Source organism: Gossypium arboreum, chromosome 3 (genome assembly GCF_025698485.1).
Source record: "Gossypium arboreum isolate Shixiya-1 chromosome 3, ASM2569848v2, whole genome shotgun sequence".
Taxonomy (NCBI): domain Eukaryota; kingdom Viridiplantae; phylum Streptophyta; class Magnoliopsida; order Malvales; family Malvaceae; genus Gossypium; species Gossypium arboreum.
This window is the reverse complement of record NC_069072.1, coordinates 10,304,353-10,328,900: the sequence shown is the minus strand read 5'-3', so window position 1 is coordinate 10,328,900 and position 24,548 is coordinate 10,304,353. Positions and strand designations below refer to the sequence as shown.

Sequence of the window (24,548 nt, the reverse complement as noted above, 5' to 3'; positions counted from 1 at the left end):
CAACTTTTACAATTTAGTCCCTAACCAATTAACCCATCAATTGAGCTAATTTTTCTCAATTAACACTTTATCTAATTATTTTAGGCTACTATACAGCCTTTTATATTCATAATTTTAGCACCAAACCCTAATTCTAAACTATTTCACAATTAGGTCCTAAAATCAATTTCTATTGAAATTACTTCATAAAATCATCATATAATAAAATTAAAGCTTCAATTACATGTTAATTCATCATAAATACACAACACTTATCAATGGTAACTTTCAAAATTACTCATAGAATAAAAAATTAATGAATTAAATAGTTGGACCTAGTTGTAAAAATCACAAAAACACAAAAATTTCAAGAAAAATGCAAGAATTGAACTTACATGGTGCAAAAATATGAAAAATCAGCTTAGAAGAACTCTTCTATGGTGTTTTGATGAAGTTTTAGAAGAAAAATGTCCAGAATTATCATGAAAATTCAAATTTTTTGCTTAATTTTATGAAATTTCTAATTTTACCCCTTGTTCACACTATTTCCTTTCTAATTTCTATATCCCTACCGTCCAGCCTTTATAAATTAGACCCAATTGCTCTTTAAATCCTTCTTATTTATTATTTGGGTTATCTAGTCACCATTTCTTTGATTAACAAATTTTACACCTTTTCAATTTAATTATTTTTAATTAATTAATTATCTAAACGTTAAAATTTGCTAACGAAACTTTAACACTATCTCAATAACACTTCGTAAATATTTATAAAAATATTTACGGCTCGATTTATAAAATCGAGGTCTCAATTCCTCATTTTTGAAACCAATTATTTTTAAAGCACAAATCACTAATTCTTAACTTTCCTAAATTCACAATTAACTCATAAACACTAAATAGTAATATTTACGAGCTCACTTATCGGATTTTAGTGGTCTCAAACCACTACTTCCAATACTACTGAAAATTGAGCTGTTACAAATATACTAATTTAATATATCGGTTTAAGGTTAAGTAACCGGTTTCAGTAATAGTTATATAATATATTATTATATTATCATTAATGTTTAATTTTATAGATTTTAATAATTATTAATTTTATATATTTATTATACATGTATAATTATAATATTAAAATATTTTATGTTAAATTAATAAAAATTATTCTACTTTATAATTTAACATAAAAATTATTATTAATTAATTTTTCCGTTAATCATATTTCGATATAAATATGCAATGTTTATAAATACATTTAAAAAAATCATTTATTTATATTTTAAATAATATCATAAAATTATATTCATTATTAATGTTTACTATGGTTGTTGGTTTATAAAATCGACATTTTCAAGCTTTGAATTGAATTTATCTTGAGCTTGGATCTATTACGGGTTCAAAATTTATTAAATTCAGATGGTTTCAAGTTAAGATTAGACCTTTTAATGGGTCGGGCTAAGTAACCCGCCCGAAATGTGAAAGTGTTTGGACAAAAATATAGGCCTGAAAAATGGACTTGGACAAAAAAATAAAACTCGCTTAAAAAAATGGGTTGAGCCTCGAGTAAGGTGTTTTTTGTTCCGGCCAAGCCCAATCCGACCTAAATTCACTAAAGGATAAAAAAATATTTTTTTTGTTTTTTTAATTTTTTTGTTGTTTTCTCCCTATTTTGCTACCATTTACTATTATGTTGCTACTATTTTGTTGTTGTTTGGATATTGTATAAAATTTGTTTTATTGTTAATTTTGTTATTATTTTAGATGTATTTGCTTGTTAAGTTATATTTATCTTAATCTTATTTAAATATACATATTTTTAAAATTTATTTTTAATTTTTGGGAAATATTTATTTTGATATTTTTAGTATTTTGATATATTATATATATTTAAAATTATATAAAAATAATATAAAAAATTAATACGGGTGAGTCAAATTGAACTCAAATTTTAGCCTTTTTATTCGGGTGAGTTTAAGCAAAATTTCAAGCCTACTTTTTTGGTCGGACATAAATTTAAATTTTTAGTTAAACTTAATTGGAGCCCAGTTAAAACCCGACCGAACCCATAAACCCTCTAGTTAAGATGGGTAGGAACGGGATTACGAGCTTGGCATGTTTTGTGAGCTCTGAAGCCCAACAACAGGTAGAATTTCTACCCAAAAAAGAAACTTACACTGTTTAATCACATTTCAAAGGTCACTGCTGCTCAGGTATTAGAATCCGGCTTTCCACTTACTTCACGTCTCGTTGTCGGAGAGTTGACTCGTTAATGTCATTGAAATCTTTTCCATAACTAGAGATTTTGAAAAAAAAAAAACTGTTGGCATCACTTCTATTTTCCTCCCATTACTGAGTTAGAAGCATCTCAGTTTGCAGCCAAATGCTAAGGGAGATGCAAAAACCGTAGCAAAAGAGCAATGCCCACCAACTTTGTTTCTTCCAGGATAATGGAATGGCAAAACTTGGATTGCACAAACAAATTGTGGGTGATCTTTCACTGCCCGACTCTTCTCCTTTTGCTAAGCTTTTGGGTTCCTACATCCAATCCAAGTCTCTCCTTGATATACGTCGGTTACATGTTCGGATTATCAAATCTAATTTTGCCTCTGAGACTTTTATCCTGAACAGGCTAATCGATGCCTACGGCAGATGTGGCTCCTTGGAGGATGCCGGGAAGGTGTTTAACAGAATGCCTCAAAGAAATATTTTTTCTTGGAACTCGGTCATATCTGTATTGACGAAATTGGGTTACGTTGATGAGGCAGCAGGGTTTTTTGATTCCATGCCTGAGCATGACCAGTGCTCTTGGAATTCAATCATTTCAGGGTTAGCTCAGCAAGATAGGTTCGGAGAGGCTCTTCACTATTTTGTTAGGATGCATAGAGAGGACTTCGTGCTTAACGAATACTCGTTTGGTAGTGCTCTTAGCGCTTGTTCTGGGTTGAAAAACATTAAAATCGGTGCTCAAATCCATGCTTTAATCGCAAAAACTAGGTTCTTTTCCAATGTTTATATGGGCTCGGCTCTTGTTGATATGTATGGAAAATGTGGGAGTGTCAGCTGCGGCCAGAGAGCTTTCGATGATATGAGTGAGAGGAATAGAGTCTCTTGGAATAGTTTGATCACTTGTTATGAGCAAAAAGGTCCAGCTAGTGCAGCTCTTCAGGTTTTCTTGAGGATGATGGATTGTGGAATTGAACCAGATGAACTCACATATGCCAGTGTGGTTAGTGCTTGCGCTAGCTTGTCGGCAATCAAGGAAGGCAAGCAGATTCATGCTCGTGTTGTGAAGTGCAATAAGTTGAGGGATGATCTTGTCCTGGGAAATGCATTGGTTGATATGTATGCAAAATGCAATAAAATCAATGAAGCTAGATGTATTTTTGATAGAATGCCAGTTAGGAATGTAGTGTCTGAAACCTCAATGGTAAGTGGGTATGCGAAGGTAGCCAGTGTGAGAACTGCGAGATTAATGTTTGCAAAGATGATGGAGAGGAACATAGTGTCTTGGAATGCGCTAATTGCTGGGTATACACAAAATGGGGAGAATGAAGAGGCTCTTAGACTTTTTCGACTCTTAAAGAGAGAATCTGTTTGCCCAACTCATTACACGTTTGGCAATCTACTGAATGCCTGTGCTAATCTCACTGATTTGCAGCTTGGAAGGCAGGCTCACACACATGTTTTGAAGCATGGTTTCCGCTTTCAGTTTGGAGAAGAATCTGATATTTTTGTTGGCAACTCTCTCATAGACATGTATATGAAATGTGGATCAGTTGAAGATGCTAGCCTGGTTTTCAAAACTATGATGGAAAGGGATTGGGTATCATGGAATGCCATGATAGTAGGATATGCACAAAATGGTTATGGAAATAAGGCTCTTGAGCTGTTCAAGAACATGTTGGCATCTGGTGAGAAACCAGACCATGTCACTATGATTGGTGTTCTTTGTGCTTGTAGTCATGCTGGGTTAGTTGAAGAGGGGCGACATCATTTCTCATCTATGAGCAGGGAACATGGTTTGGTACCATTGAAGGACCACTATACATGCATGGTTGATTTACTTGGTCGAGCTGGTTGCCTCGATGAAGCAAAGAATCTAATAGAGACAATGCCAATGAAGCCTGACGCTGTTGTCTGGGGATCTCTGCTCGGTGCTTGTAAAGTACATCGTAATATTAGGTTAGGAAAGTATGTAGCAGAGAAAATATTAGAAATTGATCCTAGCAACTCCGGACCTTATGTTCTTCTCTCAAACATGTATGCCGAGCTTGGGAGATGGGGAGATGTTGTTAGAGTAAGGAAGTTGATGAGGAAACGGGGAGTAATCAAGCAACCTGGTTGTAGCTGGATTGAGGTACAGGGTCATGTAAGTGTTTTCATGGTGAAAGATAAAAAACATCCTCAGAGGAAGGCAATCTATTCAGTCTTGAATGCCCTCATTAAACAGATGAAACGAGCTGAGTATCTACCAGATGCTGGTGATGAAGAAGCTTACGAAGAGCTTGCCACTAGTGCGGCGGTTGGTTGATAGAATATATTCTTAATGATTCTCGTCAAAATGGTTTTTATTCAAAATTTTGCATTCATTGCAATTTATTGGTTTAGTTTCTCTCCCATCTTCTGCTACTCCATTTGGTTTAATAGACGCTATGCTTCCTTATATGATTGTTAAACTGTCAGAGAGTTAGACATTTTGTAATTCAAAATGTGAACAGTTGCCTATTATGAGTGCACCGTTCCCAAAATGTAGTAATCTTCGTACAATTGAAGGGCATTCAACGACACAACCTTAAGTGAGTGCATAAAATAGGACAAACTCAGCTCAATCTAGCGCTTCCATGGAATATTACCCCAAAGAACTAAATCACTTTTAGGCACAATTACCTTTGAAGACTTGCTTTAAGTTGTGGTGAGAACAAGCTATATTCTTGAAAGATTGACCATTTCTTATTAGTTAATGAATAACAAAAGTTATAGTCTCCTAAAAAAGTTTCAACTATACTCCAGGTTTACATGTTATTAGTCATTGCTCGGATTAGCTATCATATTGAAACAAATGATTGACCCAAAAAATGTTGCAACAAATGCAAAACTTATGCCTTGTATTCTTTTTATTTAAAAGTAACCCTTTGCCGTTTACAACTAAAGTTCTACGCACAAAGTATTATCCAACTACGAATTTTGTCAATGCAAGATTAGGAACAAACATATCTCTTACCTGGTGCAAAAAGCTTGGATGCAGGGATACAATAGCGAGTTGTCAACGGTTGAAATATTGCAATCTGGGAGGACAAGAACTGAATCCTGCAAATTTCAAATGTCAAAGAGTTATGAATAATGTTGAAATAGTATCGAAATTGATTGAACGAGACACGCATTCTTGGAATAGGGATCTAATCAATAGATTGTTTGATAGCCAGGAAGCACAACACCTCATGAGAAATCCTTTGGTTGAACAAGAGATGAGGGACACTTTGGTGTGGAATTTGGAGAATACTGACAGATACACTGTTAAAGGGTGGCTACAAATTTTTTATTTGAAATGGTAATCAAATACACAATTATCATAGCCCTATTATACAAGCATTCTATGCTAAATTTTGGTTATTACATATCCCAAGCAAAATCAAGATTACAATTTGGCGATTTGTACAAAAGTTTGTTTAACAATGGAGAACCTACATGCTAAGCGAGTTGCCTCAAACAGTGTATACTCACGATGTAAATCAGAAACAGAAACAACTATCCACTCCACTAAAGCCTCTCTCATATCTCAGATGTTTGGGTGAAGCAAGTGTAACCTGGCTAACAACCCACTCACACACCATAATAACAAATTGGTTATACACTTTATCTGAAAATGCAGACGATGACAGATGCGGTCACATAGAAATAACTATTTGGGCTTATCTGGTTTAGCAGGAATAAGGAATTGCATGAAGGAATTACAACTTCTATAAATTAGCTACAATATAATTCTATCTAAACTAGTTTACGGGTCGAGCTATTTACCCAAGCTTGAAGGTCTATCCGAAATATGACTAGAAAGTTTAGGCAAAAAAAATTAGATCCATTGAAAATTTGATTTTGACTTCAACATTTAAGACTCGAGTCTCTCTCATCCTAACTCTTTTATATTTTTATAACATATTTTAATTTTTCTTTTATATTTTGTGTAATAATATAACATAAAATTAAATATATATAATAATACAATACTATATAAATATTAAAATATGTTATTTTATTTAAACTTAAAATCTTAATAAAAGATATTAAATATTAAATTAAAAATAATATGGTATCTTTAAATATGAACGAGGACCCCTACTCTTACTTTTTGAAGCTGTAGGTTGTTTCTGACACAGGTACCCCTTCAGTGCTACCATGATAGTTAGCATGGCGGTCACCACCCTTGGGCTATATAAAATTAACTTCGATGGGGTGTTTAAGCAAAACGAAGACAAGGCAAGCATAAGAGTGGTTATGTAAAATGAGAACCGAATGGCAATGGGTGGGTGTATGCATGCATCACTGAGAACGTGTGGAGACTTATTCATTGTGGAGAGTACTTAGGCAGCTTAAAAGTTTTGGAGTTTGGGGTTGACATTGGATTATTTTTGAGAGAGATTGCTTGAGCATTAGAAAGAATCTCCCAAGCGGTTTGAGAATTACAAACTCTTCCACACCCTCCGTGCTGGGAATCAAGTTGCACATGGACTAGTAGGATCATGTTTGTACAACAACACAAGCAATTATTAGATTGAGGATGAATATGATCCACCGAAGGTGAAAACCGTAACTCTAATTAAAGTTGAAGCGGAATCATCAAAGAATCATGTTTTTATCTCTTCTGGCAATAGAAGATTACCAATGACATGTTTTTTTTGATTCTTTGGAAGGAAAAAAAGACTTCGACTTGTACCAGGTGCTTATCTCTTAATTTTTAGTTATATCTAGTTGAATCTTTACTAAAAGGAATCGCATACCATCAAGAAACAATTTTCCTTAAAAATGCTATCCACTTATTAAAGAAACAACTCTACTTTTACTCGAAAATATCTTATTGAAAATTGAAACTATAATAATTAATTTAAAATTTCAACAAAGAATTTTTGCATCCATGCTTTTATTATATATATATTATTAGATTATAAATTATTAAGTGGGAATACATATACATTTGCACATAATATAGGACTAAAACAATTGCCTAACCTAGGAAAAAAAAAAGGATTGCTATCAAAGAATTAGAATTGAAGAACAAGGTGGCAAATATATATTATAATAATAGAAAAGCTAAGCCACTTTTACTCCACTGGGACGTTTTCCTTCCATGGCATCCTTTTTATTACGGCAAGCAGCACAAAGGAAGGGCCCTTGCCAGGGCTTTGAGCTGGTCGAGAATATGGAACCTGCATGAACTGAGATGCCTTCACTTGGAGCTAGGTCGACTTGGCATACACCACATGTGAATATCCCAGATGTTGTTTGCCCTGCACCCTCATCATTTCCTAGTCTGCACAATGCAGTACTTCACTTTCAGTATCCATTACAATGGAGTTTATTATTAGCAACAAGCAAGCCTAGTGCTAAGTGCTAACCTTTCGGCAAGCATTGCTGAGCCTTCTTCAAACAGCTCTTCAACTATACCAACAGCTGAAAGCTTCTTTGATAGTTTATTGGCAGAATCACGAGAGCTCTTCCTGAATAAGAAAGATCTCAGTTTGTTAGGCTTTTTGGGAAGAGGAGAAGGCGGTGGTGAATTCTCAGGAGGAATTATGTCGACAACAATGCAGGTTGTGTCATCCTTTAACCCTCGTGTCCTTAATGCTTCCTGAACAAAATGATATTAGGAAGACTGGAAAACAAGGGTAAAAAAAAGGAGAAACTGTTTGGTGATTAATTGAATCACCTTAACAACTTGTCTAGCAGCAAGTTCAGCTGGCAATCCACGGCAAGATTTTGCAGCCATTTCTGATGATAGGGCATCCCAAATACCATCCGAAGCAATTATAAGCCTCCCACCAGCGTTTGACAGCTTTTACAAACATCAGTGTATTCTATGTCAAATGAGAATGTAACCATAACATCAACAAGAACATTGCACAAGATCCAACAAGCTTACCTTTACTTGCTTTACATAAGGTATGGGAACTATAAACTCTCCAACATCCATATCTCCTATTGACCTAGACAGGCATAAACCTCCTGGCCAACATCGGAGAGGACCAATCTGTCACAATCCGGAGAAAAGTTAGATTCCAATAGTACATGTTACTAGGGGAGAAAAAATAAAGTTGAGATTTAAAAACACCAACCTCGGCACCACCAGCAATGCTAAGCCTCCCAACTTCACCCCCACTAGCAGTGACGCGTTCCCTCCTGCAATAACAAAAGCACATCACCAATTAAGAATTCTGTTCATGGAAATGGAAGAAAGGAGATATATCAAGATAAGGACACACTCTTCCACATTCTCTTCAAGTCTGTGATCAACGGTTAAGGTAGAGATTCCACCACCCTGAGTATCTAAAATGCAACGAGAATCCCCAACAGAAGCAACAGTCACTGTCCATGCATCAATTATTACAAATGTAGCAGTAGTACCCGATGTTTCACCTGCAGAAAAAAAAAAATCAATAAGGACAGAGAACACCAGTGTCATCTAAATGTACAGAAGAAACAATTAGAGAATAAAAGAATTGGAAAACAAATTCCATGCCTCTACTCTGAAATTCCTTGTCGGTCTTCACAAATCCGGCAACTAATGCTCGAGGTAAAGCTTGAAACCACTCCTCCCGCCCAAGGCCACGAGGAACAGCACTCAATATATGACTCAAAAGGTGCTCCCTAGTAAAAATTGCTGCAGCATTACCGTTGTGCCCATCAAAGATCTGAAGGCAGAAGAAAATAGTCACCATCACAGACAAAGTGAAGGAAGTAATGAAGAAATCATCCAAGCGCAAAGATTACTACAATTCATCAGAAAATGTAAAATGCTGCTCTTGTTTATAATCTCCATATGTATCATCCTCAAGAGAAAGAAAACAATTGCTCAGAGCATGAATACTCCTACCAATTCCTAAGGAAGTCAACCTTGCATATTAAGTAAGAACCATGGGACCATATGATACCGGCTTTTGAACTAGTACAGTAATATCATTACATCGTTTCAGGTTTTGTATCTCTATCAACCGATACCATATCCTGCACCTTATTTGATCTTTTAGCCAATTTCTAATAATCAACTTAGGGGTTTTCTCATAACAATATTATTTAAAAGTGGACTAAAATATATCACCCAAAGCACCAAGCATGTGAAATTTGTTTGCAAAAAGAATAAAATAAAGATTCATTACCGCGAAAACAGAGAAGGTAGATGAAGGATTGCCAGGCACTCGTTGACAATCCGTTTTAACCAAGAAATAATCTTCTCCTTTCCTAGATTGAGCGGCATGACCGTATCTCACACTTGGCTTCTCCATCTTCTCATTCTTCATCTCTCTGCTTATTAATGCTGCCAGAGGCACCAGTTCATGACCACGACGCCTGCCTGCTCCAGATGCCATATCCTACCACCCCACAAGGTTAATTAATGCCCTCCCAAACTCAACAACCCATTGTTGCCCACTCAATCACAAAGAACAAGATCCCCCCTCCCCACCCCCACAGATCTCAAAACTGCAAGCACCTTCTTCCAATTCACTTAATTATCAAATCAAAACCCACTATGAAATTCACCTGCAGTGAACAACTCAAACTGTCAGTGTAAGATCCAGCAAAAACAAAAGCACCACATCCAAATTGCAGATCCTTAAGCAGAAACAAAGACACTTGAGTTTAGAAAGATGACAGCAGACAAGGAAGTGAACGAAGGTCAAGTTCCCAGCAAAGAATGTTTGGTTTAGCGTTTCGTACAAAACCAAATGCCAGATCTGGTTGCTACACTAAGCAAACCATAAACAATGAAGAGGGAATAAATCTAGCTGGGGAACTCTACGCGTTTTTGGTGACAAGGCAATGAACTGTCGTATATCCTATTAATCTAAAAACCAAACCCTCACTAAAAAGAGTTTTTAGTTACCAAACAGAGAAAGGCAACTTGTATTTTTTTAAAGTCAGGGAAAAATAATAATACTTGAGAATTGATTATTATGAGGAAGAACCCACCCCAACCCAGGTCAGTTTCACAACATTTCCCTTCCACCAAACACTCAAAACAAAAGTTTTTGCTTTTATTTGTTACAGAAAGGATTGCTTCCCAAAAGAAAAAAAAAATGGACAGCTTTCTCCCACAAAGAAAGCACAGAAAGTGGGTTTTGCTGACTATAAAGCAATCTACCGACAAAGCCACATTCTGTTTCTGTTTAGAGTCGGTTTCAATAGTGAAAAGCAGCTTCAAGTAGTTAAATAAAATTCAAGCAGTAGTATCATAAAACTAAGGAATCTTTGCAAGAACTGCCTTTCTGTTTGTCCTAAACTCCTCTCCTAGTAGATCTAGACATTGAAAAATGTTGTCGTATTAAAAACTCGCTTCTATAGATCACTTTTTTTATGTGTTTTCTTTTTACATGACAAAGAGATGAAAATTAAGACAATGAAAAACTAATAAAAGTTTTGGACGCGCATTTTGCTCAATTAGTGACGTTCCTCATTAGTTGAGGGTCATTGTTCCTAATTTTTTTTATGAGTTTTGTGAAGTTCTTGCACGTCATATATTGTTGGTTGGAGTCAGCATCCGGCCATGATTCTTCCGAGGATAATATTGATGAATTTTCCATCTTTTAACATGAATCTACAAAATAAAATATTCTAAGCTTTCAAAAGGGCAAAGGAGGACCGTGGCTTAAAAATCCTTGCATGTTGTTTGGAGGCTGTGAAAAATAAAATAAAATAAAATAAATAAAATAAAGAACACATAAATTTTACGTAGAAACCCTTTCAGGAAAAAAATCACGGGCAGATGAGAAGAAAATTTACTATGTCGAAAAATTTGAATCAAATACAAGAGGAATAGACTATGACTATTTATAGGCTTGCAAAGCCATATTCTAGTAGGATTGAAACACTTTATCCTAATCAATATAAAATAGATGGAGTTTAATAAGATTTAAAAACCTTATTCTAAAATAAAATAAAAGAAGTCTAGTTCTATATGAATTTTACTTTTATTTTATTTTCCATCGTATTTTATTTAAATAAGAATTTGAGTCACTTAATTCTAACAAAGACAATAGAGTAGCTTTTGACCATGATGAGTTGATTGCCATTATTGTTTTGCATGATTGCAGTATCCGATGATAGTATGCCCAGGATTCCTGCGAATATCTCTAGGAAGTGTGTGTGAAACACCTTCTTCAAGGGTTATTTAGGGTTGATGACAAATATTGATTGTTGGAGTATTATTGAAGAAGGCTAGGATTGAGAGTTGCATATCATAAAGTCGCATTATGGCTCTTAAAGAATTAGGAGCAATGCCCTTGAATATGAACTCATTTCTTGTTTTAAATATTGACCACAAGGTGAAAATGAATATTGTGTAGAATTTCCTTGATTCTGGTGGGTTGATTTCTTTGACCTGAAGCCATTAAGAGATCCAGAAAGGTAGAGAATGAATATTGATATTATCAATGTGTCGGGAGAGGAAGGATCTAAACCAAACTGCTCGAGTAAAACTGAAATGTAGGAACAAATATTCCATGGATTCTGCAAGAGAGTGATGGAAAGGACAACTAGAATCCATGCCAATATTGCACCTATGAAGATTTTCCATGGTTGGGAGACAGTTGTTGCAAATTTTCAATAGGAACGTGATGAGTTTGAAAGGTAGTTTAAGCTTCCAAAGTTGTTTCCATACTTTAGTGTTGACAAAGGTGGGGCCAATGTTTTGTTGTAAATTCCAGATATGGTTGTATGCATTCTTGATGGTAGAGATGCCACTGTAGTCATCCCGGCATACGATTCTATCTTTTTCCCCAACCAAGGAGACTGGCTTGTTGATAAGATCATTTGCAAGTTGGGGGCCAAGAGTTTCTCTTAATTTACTTTCATTCCATCTCATTCTTCTTTGGTCAATGCAAGAGAAGGCTTGAACAAAAGTGTTATGGGTTTAGACTACGTCCAAGTGCTTTTCAACGCATTCGGTTTGATCCAGGAATCATTACCACTCCAAATTTGGACGTCCTTCCCTTGTTGTAGATATCTCTACCTAAAAGGATATCTTTCCATACCCAAGAGTGAGTAGCATTGAGTTGGACAACTTCAAAGGCGTCACGTTTGTAGTATTTAGCTTTTCAGACTTCAGCAATGAAGGAGTTGGGCGAAGACATGATCCTCCATGCTAGTTTAGCTAAAAGCGCTTCGTTCCTAAGTTTGGCTTGTCTAATCCTAAGTCCTCCTTCCAGGATTGTTGCACAAAACTTGTCCCAATTATAGAGGTGTAACTTTCTTTGACCAATATCATGTTCCCTCCAGAATGATCGGATGGTTCTATCAATCTTGTCATAAATGCTTGTTGGCGCCTTAAAAGCCGAGAACATATAGAGTGGTAGTGATGATAAAGTAGATTTAATGAGAGTTAATCTACCTCTTGCAGAGAGGCATTTGACTTTTCATGAGGTGAGCTTGTTGTTTATTTTATCGAGAACCCCTTGGAAGAAATCGATTTTTTTTTGTCCATACCGAGATACAAACTTAGGTGATAAACTCTTTTAACTTTTAGAATATCACTAAACCATTTTTTTGCTCGGGGTCTAATGGAAGGGCTAAGAAACAGACCAAACTTGTTAAAGTTCATTAAAGGCCCGAAAGATTACAGCAAAGATTATGAGTTTGGCAAGAGTGGGCACTAACGTTGAAATTTATGTGCAAGTCAACTATGAAAAGAATATGGTTAATGGGAGACACATTCCTATTGATTTTAACACCCTTTATGATCTCTTTAGAGTCTGCTTTAGAAAATAAGAGTCAAAAGGATATTTTGATATAGGAGGGATCACCTTGTGTGAGATCTCTCCATAGGCAAAAGGGTTTTGAAAGAGAGCCATTAACCTATGTAGTGGAGATACATTGATGAATGGGATTGATCCATGTGAAAATCGAACATTGATAATTACAATGAATCGTAAAGAAAGAGAAAAAAAAATAAAACATATAGATTTTACGTGGCCTTTTGGGAAAAACCACAGGCAGAGGAGAAGAAAAATTCTTTAACTGTTGAATTCAAACGATACAAGAGTAGAGACGACTACGTCATTTATAGGTGTAAAAACCTTGCTCTAATCAAAGTCTAATAGCAGCAATGTAATAAGGTTGAAACACGTTATTCAAATCAATATCAAATAGGAGAAGTGTACTTCTATACGAATTCTACTTGTGTAGTCTGTATTGTACCGTGGGGTTGCAACCCCAGCCCAGTTTTATGCTTAATGCAGATCTAGGGCGAGTTGCGGCCTTTGTCCCCACAAATTCCCCTATCTTGTCACTTTTTTTTATTAACAGGAATTTGGGTTACACAACTTTAATATTATGTTTCAAAAAATCAAATTAAATATTTAATTAAATATAAAACTATGAAAATTTAATGAAGGTGTAAGGATTCTGCCATTTAATAAAATAACATTGGAGTTTTTTTTATAAAATAAATGATTTTATCTTTACTCATGTATCATGTAACAACCCAATTTTCAGTGGTGTTGAAAACGACGGTTTGAAACCCTACTTTCATAAACCAAGTTCGTAAATATTAATATTAATATTAATATTTATGAGATTAATATAGAAATATATTAAAGTTTAGAATAGTAATTTTATCGAATTGATAATTAATTGAAGTATAATGACTAAATTGTAAAAGTTTTATCACTAAAGATATTTAAATTGCAAGAGGATCAAAATGGTAATTAAACCGATTTGCATCATAAAATAGTGGAGAATGATGTTATTCTCCACGAACTTTGGTTAATTATAATTAAGCTTTTAATTAATTAAGGTTTAACTAAATAAATTTTGATTAATAAAGTTAATCTAAGAATATAAAGGTGAATAGTGCTTGTCATTTTAATTTTTTTCCTCCTCCTTCACCGAAACACTAAAGAAAAACCTAAAGGAAACCATTTAAAACTTCAAGCTATTCGGTCCTTCAATTGATAAGTGTATTCAAGTCATTTTATTGTAATTTTTATGTTTTTGAGGTTATGAGAGCTTGATTTAGCTAGCCCATGTACCAATTTGTAAAAATGTTAAAGTTTTTGAAAGTTTACATGGTTGATTTATTGAAAACATAGCACTTAAACTGATTGGTTTTAAGCTTATATGTGAAAAAAGACTAGATTGTAATGTTTAATTGTTAGTTTTGTTCAAAAGGACCAAAGTGAATAAATTGCATAATTGATGTGAAATTTCTATAATAATAGATATTATAGGGTCCTAAAAGGATGTAATTGAGATTTGTTTTGAAACCGAAGCTCAAAATTGAAAGATATGACAATTTTGGTTTTAGGGACTAAATTGAATAAATGGAAAACTTAAGGAGGCATTCAAAAAATGAAATTAAATAGGTACATGCATATCATGGAATAATAAAATATATTTGGTATTGATAAATTAAATTGAATAATTGGATAGATCGAGAATTGGATCAAACAATAGATAATTAGAGAAAAGCCAAAATTATCGATTAGTCCTTGCAAATTCAACTTGCTTGTTGATTTGACTAGGTAACTTAATAAGTATGATTGTGTTTAAATTTTTAGGTATTTGAATTATAAATATGTGTATGTTTGGTTGTAATTTTAATTGTTTGCGAATTAGTACAAAAGGTTCAATATGGACTAAATTGTAGGGAAATGATCATATGTGTTCAAGATGCCTGAGTGAACTTAGTAAAGGTTAGGATATAATTGAAATGTTGATAATGTTATATGTGTGCTTGTACGAGATAAGTGATTGTACGAAGACCATTATATATTATATCGGGATCTAACATTTGTTGCGAACCATCGAGTATTGTATGTCTTTACACAGACCCTAGTATGGTGGAGGGATGTATTGTTATACAATTATACATATGATTGCCTATGAGCTTTACTGTATTGTTATACAATTATACATATGATTGCCTATGAGCTTTACTGTATTGTTATACAATTATACATATGATTGCCTATGAGCTTTACATGTTAGTGCCCTGGTGTGGTGTAGTTACTACTCGAACGAGCAACCTAGTGTGGTGCAGTTACCTGTTTATGCGAATTTGTTCACTAGAGTTCATCGGGGTAAATAGTTAATGAAAAGGGAAAAAATTGCAATACAGTTGTATGAATTTGGTATTCAGATGGCTAGATGTTGAAATTATTATGAGAATGCCATTGAAATGTTGATTTAAGTGAATTGAAATATTATATGTTTGAATTACTATATGGTATAGTTATATGTTAAACTCACCTTGTTGTTATGTGATTTGTCATGTTTAGGCAAACTTTGCAAAGCTAATTAGCTTCTTGTGTTTATTTGTAAGATAAGGTAAGCTTTTGTTTAATGTCTATGAACTAACTAAGTATCATATATGCTTACCCTGTTTGTTTTCCCCCGTCTTTATAAATCATTATCTCATGGAACGCATCAAGTTGGAGCTTCATCGAAGCTCACACTATCCTTTCACTGAATTGTCAGTAATTTGATCATATTGAGTTAAGGAATTGTGGAATGTATATAGTTTTCTCGATGTATATAAGTGTTTTGACATATATCTTAATGTATAAGATGTTTTGATAAACTTGATATCTTGTGATGATTTGGTGTTTTGGTTCAATTGTGAAGATGAACATATGTGCATTCCATGTTTAATGAAGTGAGGATCTTTGTTTGAGTACCTGAGATATATGAATTGGCAACGAATAAGTAGAAATGGTATCTTAGTGATAGATGAATGAGATGGAATGTAATTGTGTATTATTAATTTGAAGTATGCTTGATAAATATAGACTAACTTGGGTAGATGTTGATTACATAATACTTGTGACTTAGTTGTGCATATGTGTATTTAAATGGTGTCAAAAATGAAGTTGAAATGGCATGTCTCAAGTTGATTTAGTATAGGTATAACTTGGTATTTGGTTGATTTGTTTGATATGTTTTAATGATAAGAAAATGCTTAAGTTTAATTGATGTTTAAGTAGTGAATACCTTGTTGATTATGAATTTTGAACTAGTGTAGCATGATTTTGGCATGTTTTGATCCCATTGAATTTGGTGTTTGGTGCAAATGTTGTAGGTTTGGTTTGGAAGTATCAAATAGGTACCAAATAATTCTTTCTACCAAAAACATAGTCCACGTCTCAACGAGCAATCTTCCTCGTTGCAACATCAGCCAACAATGAGTCATGTCGCAACGTCGAGTGACCTGAGGTCATGATGTGACAAACTGTTTGGCGATGCCATGACATGAAGGAAGTGATGTCACATCGTCGGACTTGAATTTCCAAAACTTTACAATTTAGTCATATTTTATGCTCGGGTCAATAAAAGAACTTTCGTAAGATTAATTAAGCCTCAAATATGATTGTTTAACATAATATAAATGTATTTAAAATATAATTGCATATTTACAATGATTATTTCTATATAAATGACAGTTATTGCTCCGGCAATGAATGTGATATCTTGTAGTTTGGACCCGACGATTAGATCAGGCGAGGGGTGATACATATCAGAGAAGAGTTAATGTATAGTTTCCTCCCGAACTTGTCCAAAAGTATTTAGTTGGTACATGAATTTTTTTGGTCCTAGCTTGCACCTGAACTTGTATTCCGTCACCTTAGTTGGAACCTCCGCACTAGCACTGACACTTTGTGTTGACATGGCACTGATAGATAATCCGGTTGTGACATATGGCAACCTTTCAATATGCCACGAGGTGAACATAAATTTGAAAAATTAAAAAAAAAACTTTAAAAATATATGAATTGATAAAAGAGAATAATATTATTTTTCACATCAAGAATGACCTTGGATATTTGAATGTCCATATATATAAAATCATGGCGCACATTTGTCTAGATTCATTTCTTAAGTAGTTTTATTATTAGTTTTATTATTAACTAGTTAATTTTCACAAAATGAAAGAGTAGGGTAAAAGCGAATAAAGGTGTAAAGATTGGGGTTATATTTGTTATTATCCCTTATATGAAAAATGCTAAACTAAGCATTTTTCGGTAGAATTTTAAGGGAGCAGCTAACTTAATCGTTCTTCTAATGTACATGGACCGGTTTGCTCTTCTTTTTACTAGAATAACCAAAATGTAATTCGAGGCATAGTACAAGCTCTTCTATGGTACTTTTATAATATTTTGTCATATTTAAAATTTTAGACTTTTCAATAACTATACTATATTTATATTTGCGCAAGTGATTTAATATGAAACAATTAATATACTAATCTTAGACATAAAAACATCAAACAACTCAAAAAAAAAAACAATAAACAATATCACCGCCAATTTAAGCAATTTTACGGAAATTGAGTACTATACAAATTGTATAAATAAATGTGAAATTTCAATATCTTTTGAATTTAAGTTCAATCATAGGGTTATCCATCATGAAGACTTGGTTAATTTGCTTTGCACTAATTAGCATGGTTGTGGTCCAAGTTGATGCTGCTGCAGCTAGTGGTGTGTCGTACATCCACTAGGGGTCCTTGATCCTTGTAAAAGGCCTGGCGGACTGCACTCGGGGTGTCATCCTAACCCAAAAAGTGCTCCCACACAAGCTGATACCTACAACCGTGGTTGCTCGAGACACCATAGATGTCGCCAATGAGGAATGATGATTTGGAGAATAAATTATGAAACAAAAAAGTAATTGAAAGCATCGTTTGATAAAGTACTTATAATTTTTTTTCATGTACGATTTCATCAATAATTATGTTTCACAAAATAAAATTAAATATTAATACAAAAATAAAATATTATGTTTCAATAAATTTTAAAATCATATATATAATATAAAAAAGCAAAAATTAATACAAAATAGGCAAGTTTTAGGTTGAAATTAGTTGTGACTTCATAAAAGAAATTGATTGTTGATGCATACTAATTAAATTACCTTGCAAATTAATCCCACACTAATTACTTTCAATTAAATTACTTCATATATTAAATTTGAAATTATATTATTCAACCATAAGTTTTGAAGCATATTTTAGAAATTGACAAGAATTTTGGAATTATGGCTTTAACTTTTGATATTGTATTTATATTATTAACTTTGATTAGACCAATTTTAAGTATTTTTAGAATCATTTTGAACTAATCCATTGATTTTAGCTTCCTATTTAGAAAAAACTCAGTTAAAATACAATTCAACAGGAAAATCAAATAATAATGAAAACATTAACTATTTTGGAAAGAAACCATTTTAATTTTTCAAAAGTAATGCTTAGGTATTCTGTAGTAAAGTTTTTCTTCAAAATAGAAAAATTGGGTTTGATGTTATACTTTTTGCACCAAGTCAAAATTATATATTTTTATTGCCAATAAAATTCTATTTTATATGTATACTATCAATAATTTTGTGTTTTTATCATTAAAGGATACGAGAAATTATTATGATTTGTTACCCATTTTATGATAAAGCATTAAAGGTACTACACTTTTTTACCGCATCCATTTATATTTGGATGCTCAAATTATTTAAGGTTTGAAAATATTGTGATTTTAATTAAAACAAATTATCAGTAAAACTAACATTAATTGTATCAATCTCATTAATTGGAACATTCTTTTGTTGAATTAATACTTCCTAGCATCCCTGTAAAATTATACATACACACAAAAAAATCAGATTAGTTCAAGGCCAAGGTATGTCATATGATATTTCTTTTCCTTTTTTTTAACAAGCTTAACAACCATGTCTATATATCTGATTTTTTATCACTTCATTTTCCGATTTATAAACATTTTTAATAGCATTTGTGTATACCCATGTTGTCACACCAAAAAATATTGGGGTTAAATAATTAACCAAGTATTGAATTAAGCTTGATGATTAAGTAGTTAGTGCACTTTCTAAAGGTCTTAGGTTTTATTCACTCCTTTCCTATTTATTTCCTTTATTTTCAACAAACTAAGTTGAAAACCATATTAAAACAAATATTGTTTAGACTAAAAGCACAATAAGAATGGGTAATAGCCTAAACGGTTAAACATTACCTTTCCCCTTTGGATGCTTGCATTCAAGCAACCCCAAATCCCTATTTCTCTTTCATTCGGCAACAATGGTAAATTTACCATGCATCCCTTAAAAATCTGTAACCCTTAACTATTTTAGTTCTTTTTCCCTAATTACATTAGGATTATGTTTCTTTTTTCCATTCCAATTAGAAATTTTGCTCTCCTATCCCCATTTCTTCTCCCTTTTTCTTTTTCATCATCTTTTTTACAAAATATTTTCTCTCCATTGCTGAATTATTATTGTCTATCCTGAATCAAGTCAATCTCTGTTACTGAAATCGTAATCGTCATTAAAAACCCCTTAATCTTTGCCAAGAAACAGTAAATACGCCTCAAATCCTGATGTTTAATCTCGAATCCTTATAGATTTACTATCTAAAGATAATCTTGCGATCGATAAAATGAATAACCTGGGAGTACTTCCAAGAGACCTTTCAAAAGAAATATGTGGGCACTAGGTACTTGAAAACCTGCAAGCTCGAGTTTATCGAGCTGAAGCAAGGAGATAAGACCATTACAAAATATGAGGCTAAAGTTTTTAGGCTCAACAGCTATGCCTAAGGTATAGTCGCCACGAAGCAAGATAAATGTGTGAGGCCCTAAAAAGGGTAGTGCTTCGACCTTAAGATTCAGGTTACTCCACACCAAGAATGAGTGTTTGAGATTTTAGTGGAGAAAGCCAAGATCGTGGAGGAAATTAAGTAGGTGGAATGTGAAAATTGAGAGAAAAGTAAGGTCCCGGTTAAGAGAGATTTGGGTTCACTTAGTTCAAACTCACGCCCTATTAAATGAGCTAGAGAGGGTAGACCGCACTAAGGGATTTTTGTAACCAATTCAAGAGGAAATATTCCTAGTTGTACATATTGTGGAAAATATCACTTGGGCGAGTGTTGGAAAAATTTGGGTCCATGTCTAAAATGTGGGTCGACTGAGCGCAAGATTAAATAATGTCCTTATTGGATTGACCCAACACAAACTCCAACCCAATATCATGCCCAAAACCAGATAGCAGAACAGTTGCCTCTGAGGGGCCGAGGTCAAAATAAGGCCGCAAACATTTCAGTGACTGGTGCGAACCGATGTAAGGTTAGAAAATTTGCCATTGTTTATGTCATTAGCGGTCGTGAAGAGAGGGATGCATCCGATGTCATCACAAGTATTTTTACTATTCATTATGTCTCATATTTGGCCCTAATTGACTTAGAATCCACCCATTCATATTTTGCATGTAATATGTCTGATAAATTGGGTATTAGGGTAGAGGAGACCACTACTAATGTTACTGTAGTAAGTCCCTTAGGATAATCAGTTAATGTAAATGAAATCTATAAAAGATGTTTATTGGAGGTTCAACGGGTAGTGTTTCTCGTAGATCTTATGAAGTTACCTTTTGAGAAGTTTGATTTGATTCTGGGTATGGATTGGTTAGTGGAAAACCAAGTTAGCTTAAATTGTGTCTCTAAGAGGGTAACCTTGAAAACAGTGGAGGGTAGTGAAATTGATACGGTTGGGGAGCGATGAGATTATTTATCTGATGTCATTTTTACTATTGTCACCGAAAAGTTAGTTCGGAAAGTGTGTGAAGCTTATCTAGCCTATGTGATAGATGAAAATGCCAACAATTCCACTTTACATAACATCCAAACCATTAGAGAATTTCTAAATGTGTTTCCTGATGAGTTGCCAAGGTTACCTCTAGATCGTGAGCTAGAATTCAAATTTGAACTACTGTTAGAAACCGCTCTGGTGTTTATTGTTCCCTACTGCATGACACCTAAAAAGTTGCAAGAGCTAAAAATCCAACTTCAAGAACTTTTAGATCATGGGTTTATTATACCTAATGTTTCTCCATGGGGAGCTCCGATCCTATTTGTGAAAAAAAGATAGCTGCTTAAGGCTTTGTATAGATTATCGACAGTTGAACAAATTGAATGTTAAAAATAAATATCCACTACCTAGGATAGACGACCTATTTGATCAATTATGAGGTGCAACGATGTTTTCAAAGATAGATCTAAGATATAGGTACTATAAACTAAAGGTAAATGAGGTGGATGTGCTCAAAACTACATTTAAAACCCGTTATGGCCACTATGAATTCCTTGTAATTCCATTCTATTTAACCAACACTCGTGATGCCTTCATGGACCTAATGAATCAAGTGTTCCAACCATTCATTGATTAGTTCATCGTTGAGTTTATCAATGATATCTTAATCTACTCCAAAACCGAACTTAAACATGATTAACACCTTAAGAAAGTTTTACAAGTCCTCTAAGAAAAGAAGTTGTATACCAAACTAAGTAAGTGTGAATTTTGGCTTAAAGAGGTTATGTTTCTGGGTCATGTGGTATCTGTAGAGGGTATTATCCAAAGAAGATAGAGGTCATCCTAGAATGGAAACAACCCAAAAATGTTTCTGAAATATGAAGTTTCCTTGGTTTATTCGGGTACTATCTTATATTTGTTGAAGGGTTCTCTTTGATTGCCACACCCCTAACCAGGTTATTGAGGAAGGATGTTCTATTTAAGTGGGTGGATGAGAAACAATCTAGCTTTGAAAAGCTAAAAGCGGCACTGACTTAAGCTTCTGAATTAATCCAGCCCGAACCAGTGAAAGAATATGTAGTGTACAGCGATACATCATATATTGACTTTGGATGCGTGTTGATATAATGTAGTAAAGTAGTTGCCTACATGTCAAGGTAATTGAAGCAACATGAGTGCAACTACCCGGCTCATGACTTGGAGTTGGCTGTAGTAGTTTTTACACTAAAAATTTAGAGGCACTACTTGTATGGTGAGAAGTGCTAAATCTATATCGGTCATAAGAGTCTCAAGTACCTTCTCACCCAAAAAGAGTTTAACCTGAGGCAACAAAAGTTGTTAGGACTATTAAAATATTATGATTGTGTAAATGAATACCACCCCCAAAAAAAGCCAATGTTGTAGCAAACCCTCTAAGTAAAAAATAGATGATAAATTTAAAAATGATGTTTGTTAGGTTAAGTTTAGTGGTTGATGGAGGCTTGCTAGCCGAGCTACAAGTGAAACCTACCTTAACCAATGAGATCTTAATCAATAAGATTAAGGCTAAACAACCATTAGATGCATCATTGTTACCATGGATCGAGAAGGTAAAATATAGTAAAATCGAGGATTATGGGTTTAATGACGATGGTATTTTGTGCTACCGTATGAGGTATTGTGTGTCAAACGATAAGGACATAAGATAAATCATACTTTGGAAGACTTATGCTAACTCTTATGCCATGCATCCCGAAGAAAATAAGATGTATTAGGACATAAAGGAACTGTACTGTTGGTCTGGACTAGACATCTAGATTTTTTCTTCCATAATAATTCTTCGTGATACAAGACAGATTCCAATTCATCCCTAACCTGCATCTCGATATTCATAAGTCGATTAGAGTTGGGGCTTTCCAAAGCTCTCTAAATATCTGTCAATCTATTGAGAAGCTATTTTTTCCTCGATCTCGATATTAGATGTAAAGTGCAAAAGGGTCTCTGTCATGTTCCAATTAAAATTTCATTTTTCTTTGACAAAATAAAAAAAAAACCCTAATGATCAATCCACCCTTTCAAGAAATGGAATGGACATCCCTTAAAAGCATGGACCTCCAGTTTAAGAGAAAGGAAAAGGGGTCGATGATCTGACTTAATCCTCGGAACGTGAGAGACCCAACAATTGGGAAAAGACCTAACCTATTCATCATTACCAAAAGCTCGATCAGGTCTTTTAAAAACTCTACCCCTATGCCAAGTGAATGTCGAACCCCTGAATCCTAAATCATGCAAGGCAAAAGAGTCTATAAATTTTCCAAAAAAGAGGGCAACGTTTACCGCTAAAGAGTCCCCCACACTTCTCACTTTCCGACAGAATAGCATTGAAATCCTCTATTACCGTTAATGGAATTGGCCTTTTTAAGAACCAACAATTTCAAATTTTCCAAAAATATTATTACTTCATCTTATTTGGGCTACCATAAACAAAGGCTATAAAGGCACCTAGAAGCCATCCATTACTAAAAACATGAATCAGGTTAAATTAGGGATTATTTCAGATTATCTCATCCTGACTGAATCTTTCCAACCGATCTAAATTCCTCCATAAAACCCCATTGCTTTTACCCGATGAGAGTATTGAAAACTTAACTTGGCAATGACAACATTTGCTTTAAACCTACTAGTTCTCAGCTCCAATAAACTAACAATATTTGGTTTAAATTTCTGGTTTTATTCTTTAAAAGTTTGAGGGAAATTAGGCCCCGTACAGCCTTAACAATTCCAGGACATAAGAGTAAAATTTAAATCCATAAACCAGAAATTAGAGAAAGTGGACTAAACTTACTGCTTATTTGGTTGTCCTTTGACATTCTCTATCGCAAGTTGAGTCAAAATTAAATCAATCATTGAATTGACCGACTCAGCCGGAGGCACTCAAGAGCTATTCAAAACTTTGAAGCATTCCCTGGGCCACAAATGGTGATGATTGTTTTATGAAACACTAAACTAGGCTACGATCACGACAAAGGCAAGCGCACCTATCGAATGGTAGTATAGTTATGGTGAGTCCAGAATATCGTATCCACAAGGACTAAAAGTACTAGTATTAACTATCTTTCTATTATTTAGCCTAGAATAGAAGGTATTTTATTTTAATCTAAATTTAACTAAACTAATTAACTAATAAACATGACAGAAAGTGAAGAAAATTATCGAATAAACCAATAATAAAGACAATACCCAAGGAAAACATCTCAAATTTAGAAAAACAACAAGATATAAAAAAAAACCCAAATAAACTTCGAAAGAAATTTGAATGAAGATATTCAATCTTGAGGTGGATCTGCTTCTGAAACAATTCCAACGACTTCTTTCGAGTAATTTCTGCTTTCTACTCTGTGTGCCCCATTAGGTCTGCTTCTAGTGTGTTTATATAGATTTTAAAATGCTCAGAAACCCTAAAATTTGGCTTTTTCTGCCTATTTAGGAATTTGGGAGCGATATCTAGGTGGGCTGCCACATGGGCGTGTGGCCAGCCCGTGTGTCTGACACGGGCATGCGCTCTACCCGTGTGGAAGTAGTATTGGCTGTGTGGATCTTTAAATCAGCTCATTTTGTCCCTTTTTGGCCTGTTTTCTGCTCTTTTTGTTCCCCTACGCTCTCTTGAGTATAAAACATTAAATTAAAGGTTTAGGAGTATCTATATGATAAATCATCCAAAAATATGCTAGGTATAGGATTAAAATATACTACTTTTATGGTTTATCAAATATCTCCATACTTAAGCGTTTGCTTGTCCTCA

General features: G+C 34.0%; 2 protein-coding genes across 5 annotated transcripts; one reads left to right on the top strand and one right to left on the bottom strand.

Annotated features, from left to right (window-relative positions):
• The first annotated feature begins 2,042 nt into the window (after positions 1–2,042).
• Positions 2,043–4,729, top strand: LOC108484651 (pentatricopeptide repeat-containing protein At2g13600). Its single transcript, XM_017788524.2, has one exon. It carries the CDS (start codon positions 2,434–2,436, stop codon positions 4,510–4,512), a length of 2,079 nt encoding a protein of 692 aa, XP_017644013.1. The 5' UTR covers positions 2,043–2,433; the 3' UTR covers positions 4,513–4,729.
• Positions 4,730–7,083: 2,354 nt separating this feature from the next.
• LOC108486650 (probable protein phosphatase 2C 15) lies at positions 7,084–10,608 on the bottom strand. Of its 4 annotated transcripts, none has more exons than XM_053025513.1 (9): positions 10,072–10,608; positions 9,347–9,728; positions 8,710–8,881; positions 8,453–8,606; positions 8,306–8,369; positions 8,113–8,220; positions 7,900–8,025; positions 7,589–7,821; positions 7,084–7,503 (listed from the first exon to the last, which is right to left on the bottom strand). In XM_053025513.1, exons 2-9 carry the CDS (start codon positions 9,554–9,556, stop codon positions 7,284–7,286), a joined length of 1,287 nt encoding a protein of 428 aa, XP_052881473.1. In that variant the 5' UTR covers positions 9,557–9,728; positions 10,072–10,608; the 3' UTR covers positions 7,084–7,283. The 4 variants fall into 4 exon arrangements, with proteins under 4 accessions (XP_052881473.1, XP_052881472.1, XP_017646304.1 ...); XM_053025512.1 differs by having other exon boundaries at positions 10,126–10,608; XM_017790815.2 differs by having other exon boundaries at positions 10,158–10,608.
• Between the last annotated feature and the right edge of the window lie 13,940 nt (positions 10,609–24,548).

Excerpts from the sequence above, each read along its gene's own strand:
- LOC108486650 (XM_053025511.1), bottom strand. The coding sequence starts at position 9,556 with ATGGCATCTGGAGCAGGCAGGCGTCGTGGTCATGAACTGGTGCCTCTG. Across the intron at positions 8,221-8,305 it reads GCATTGCTGGTGGTGCCGAG|ATTGGTCCTCTCCGATGTTG; the intron begins GTTGGTGTTTTT and ends GGATTGTGACAG. Across the intron at positions 8,026-8,112 it reads CTTATGTAAAGCAAGTAAAG|CTGTCAAACGCTGGTGGGAG; the intron begins GTAAGCTTGTTG and ends TGTTTGTAAAAG.
- LOC108484651 (XM_017788524.2), top strand. The coding sequence starts at position 2,434 with ATGGCAAAACTTGGATTGCACAAACAAATTGTGGGTGATCTTTCACTG.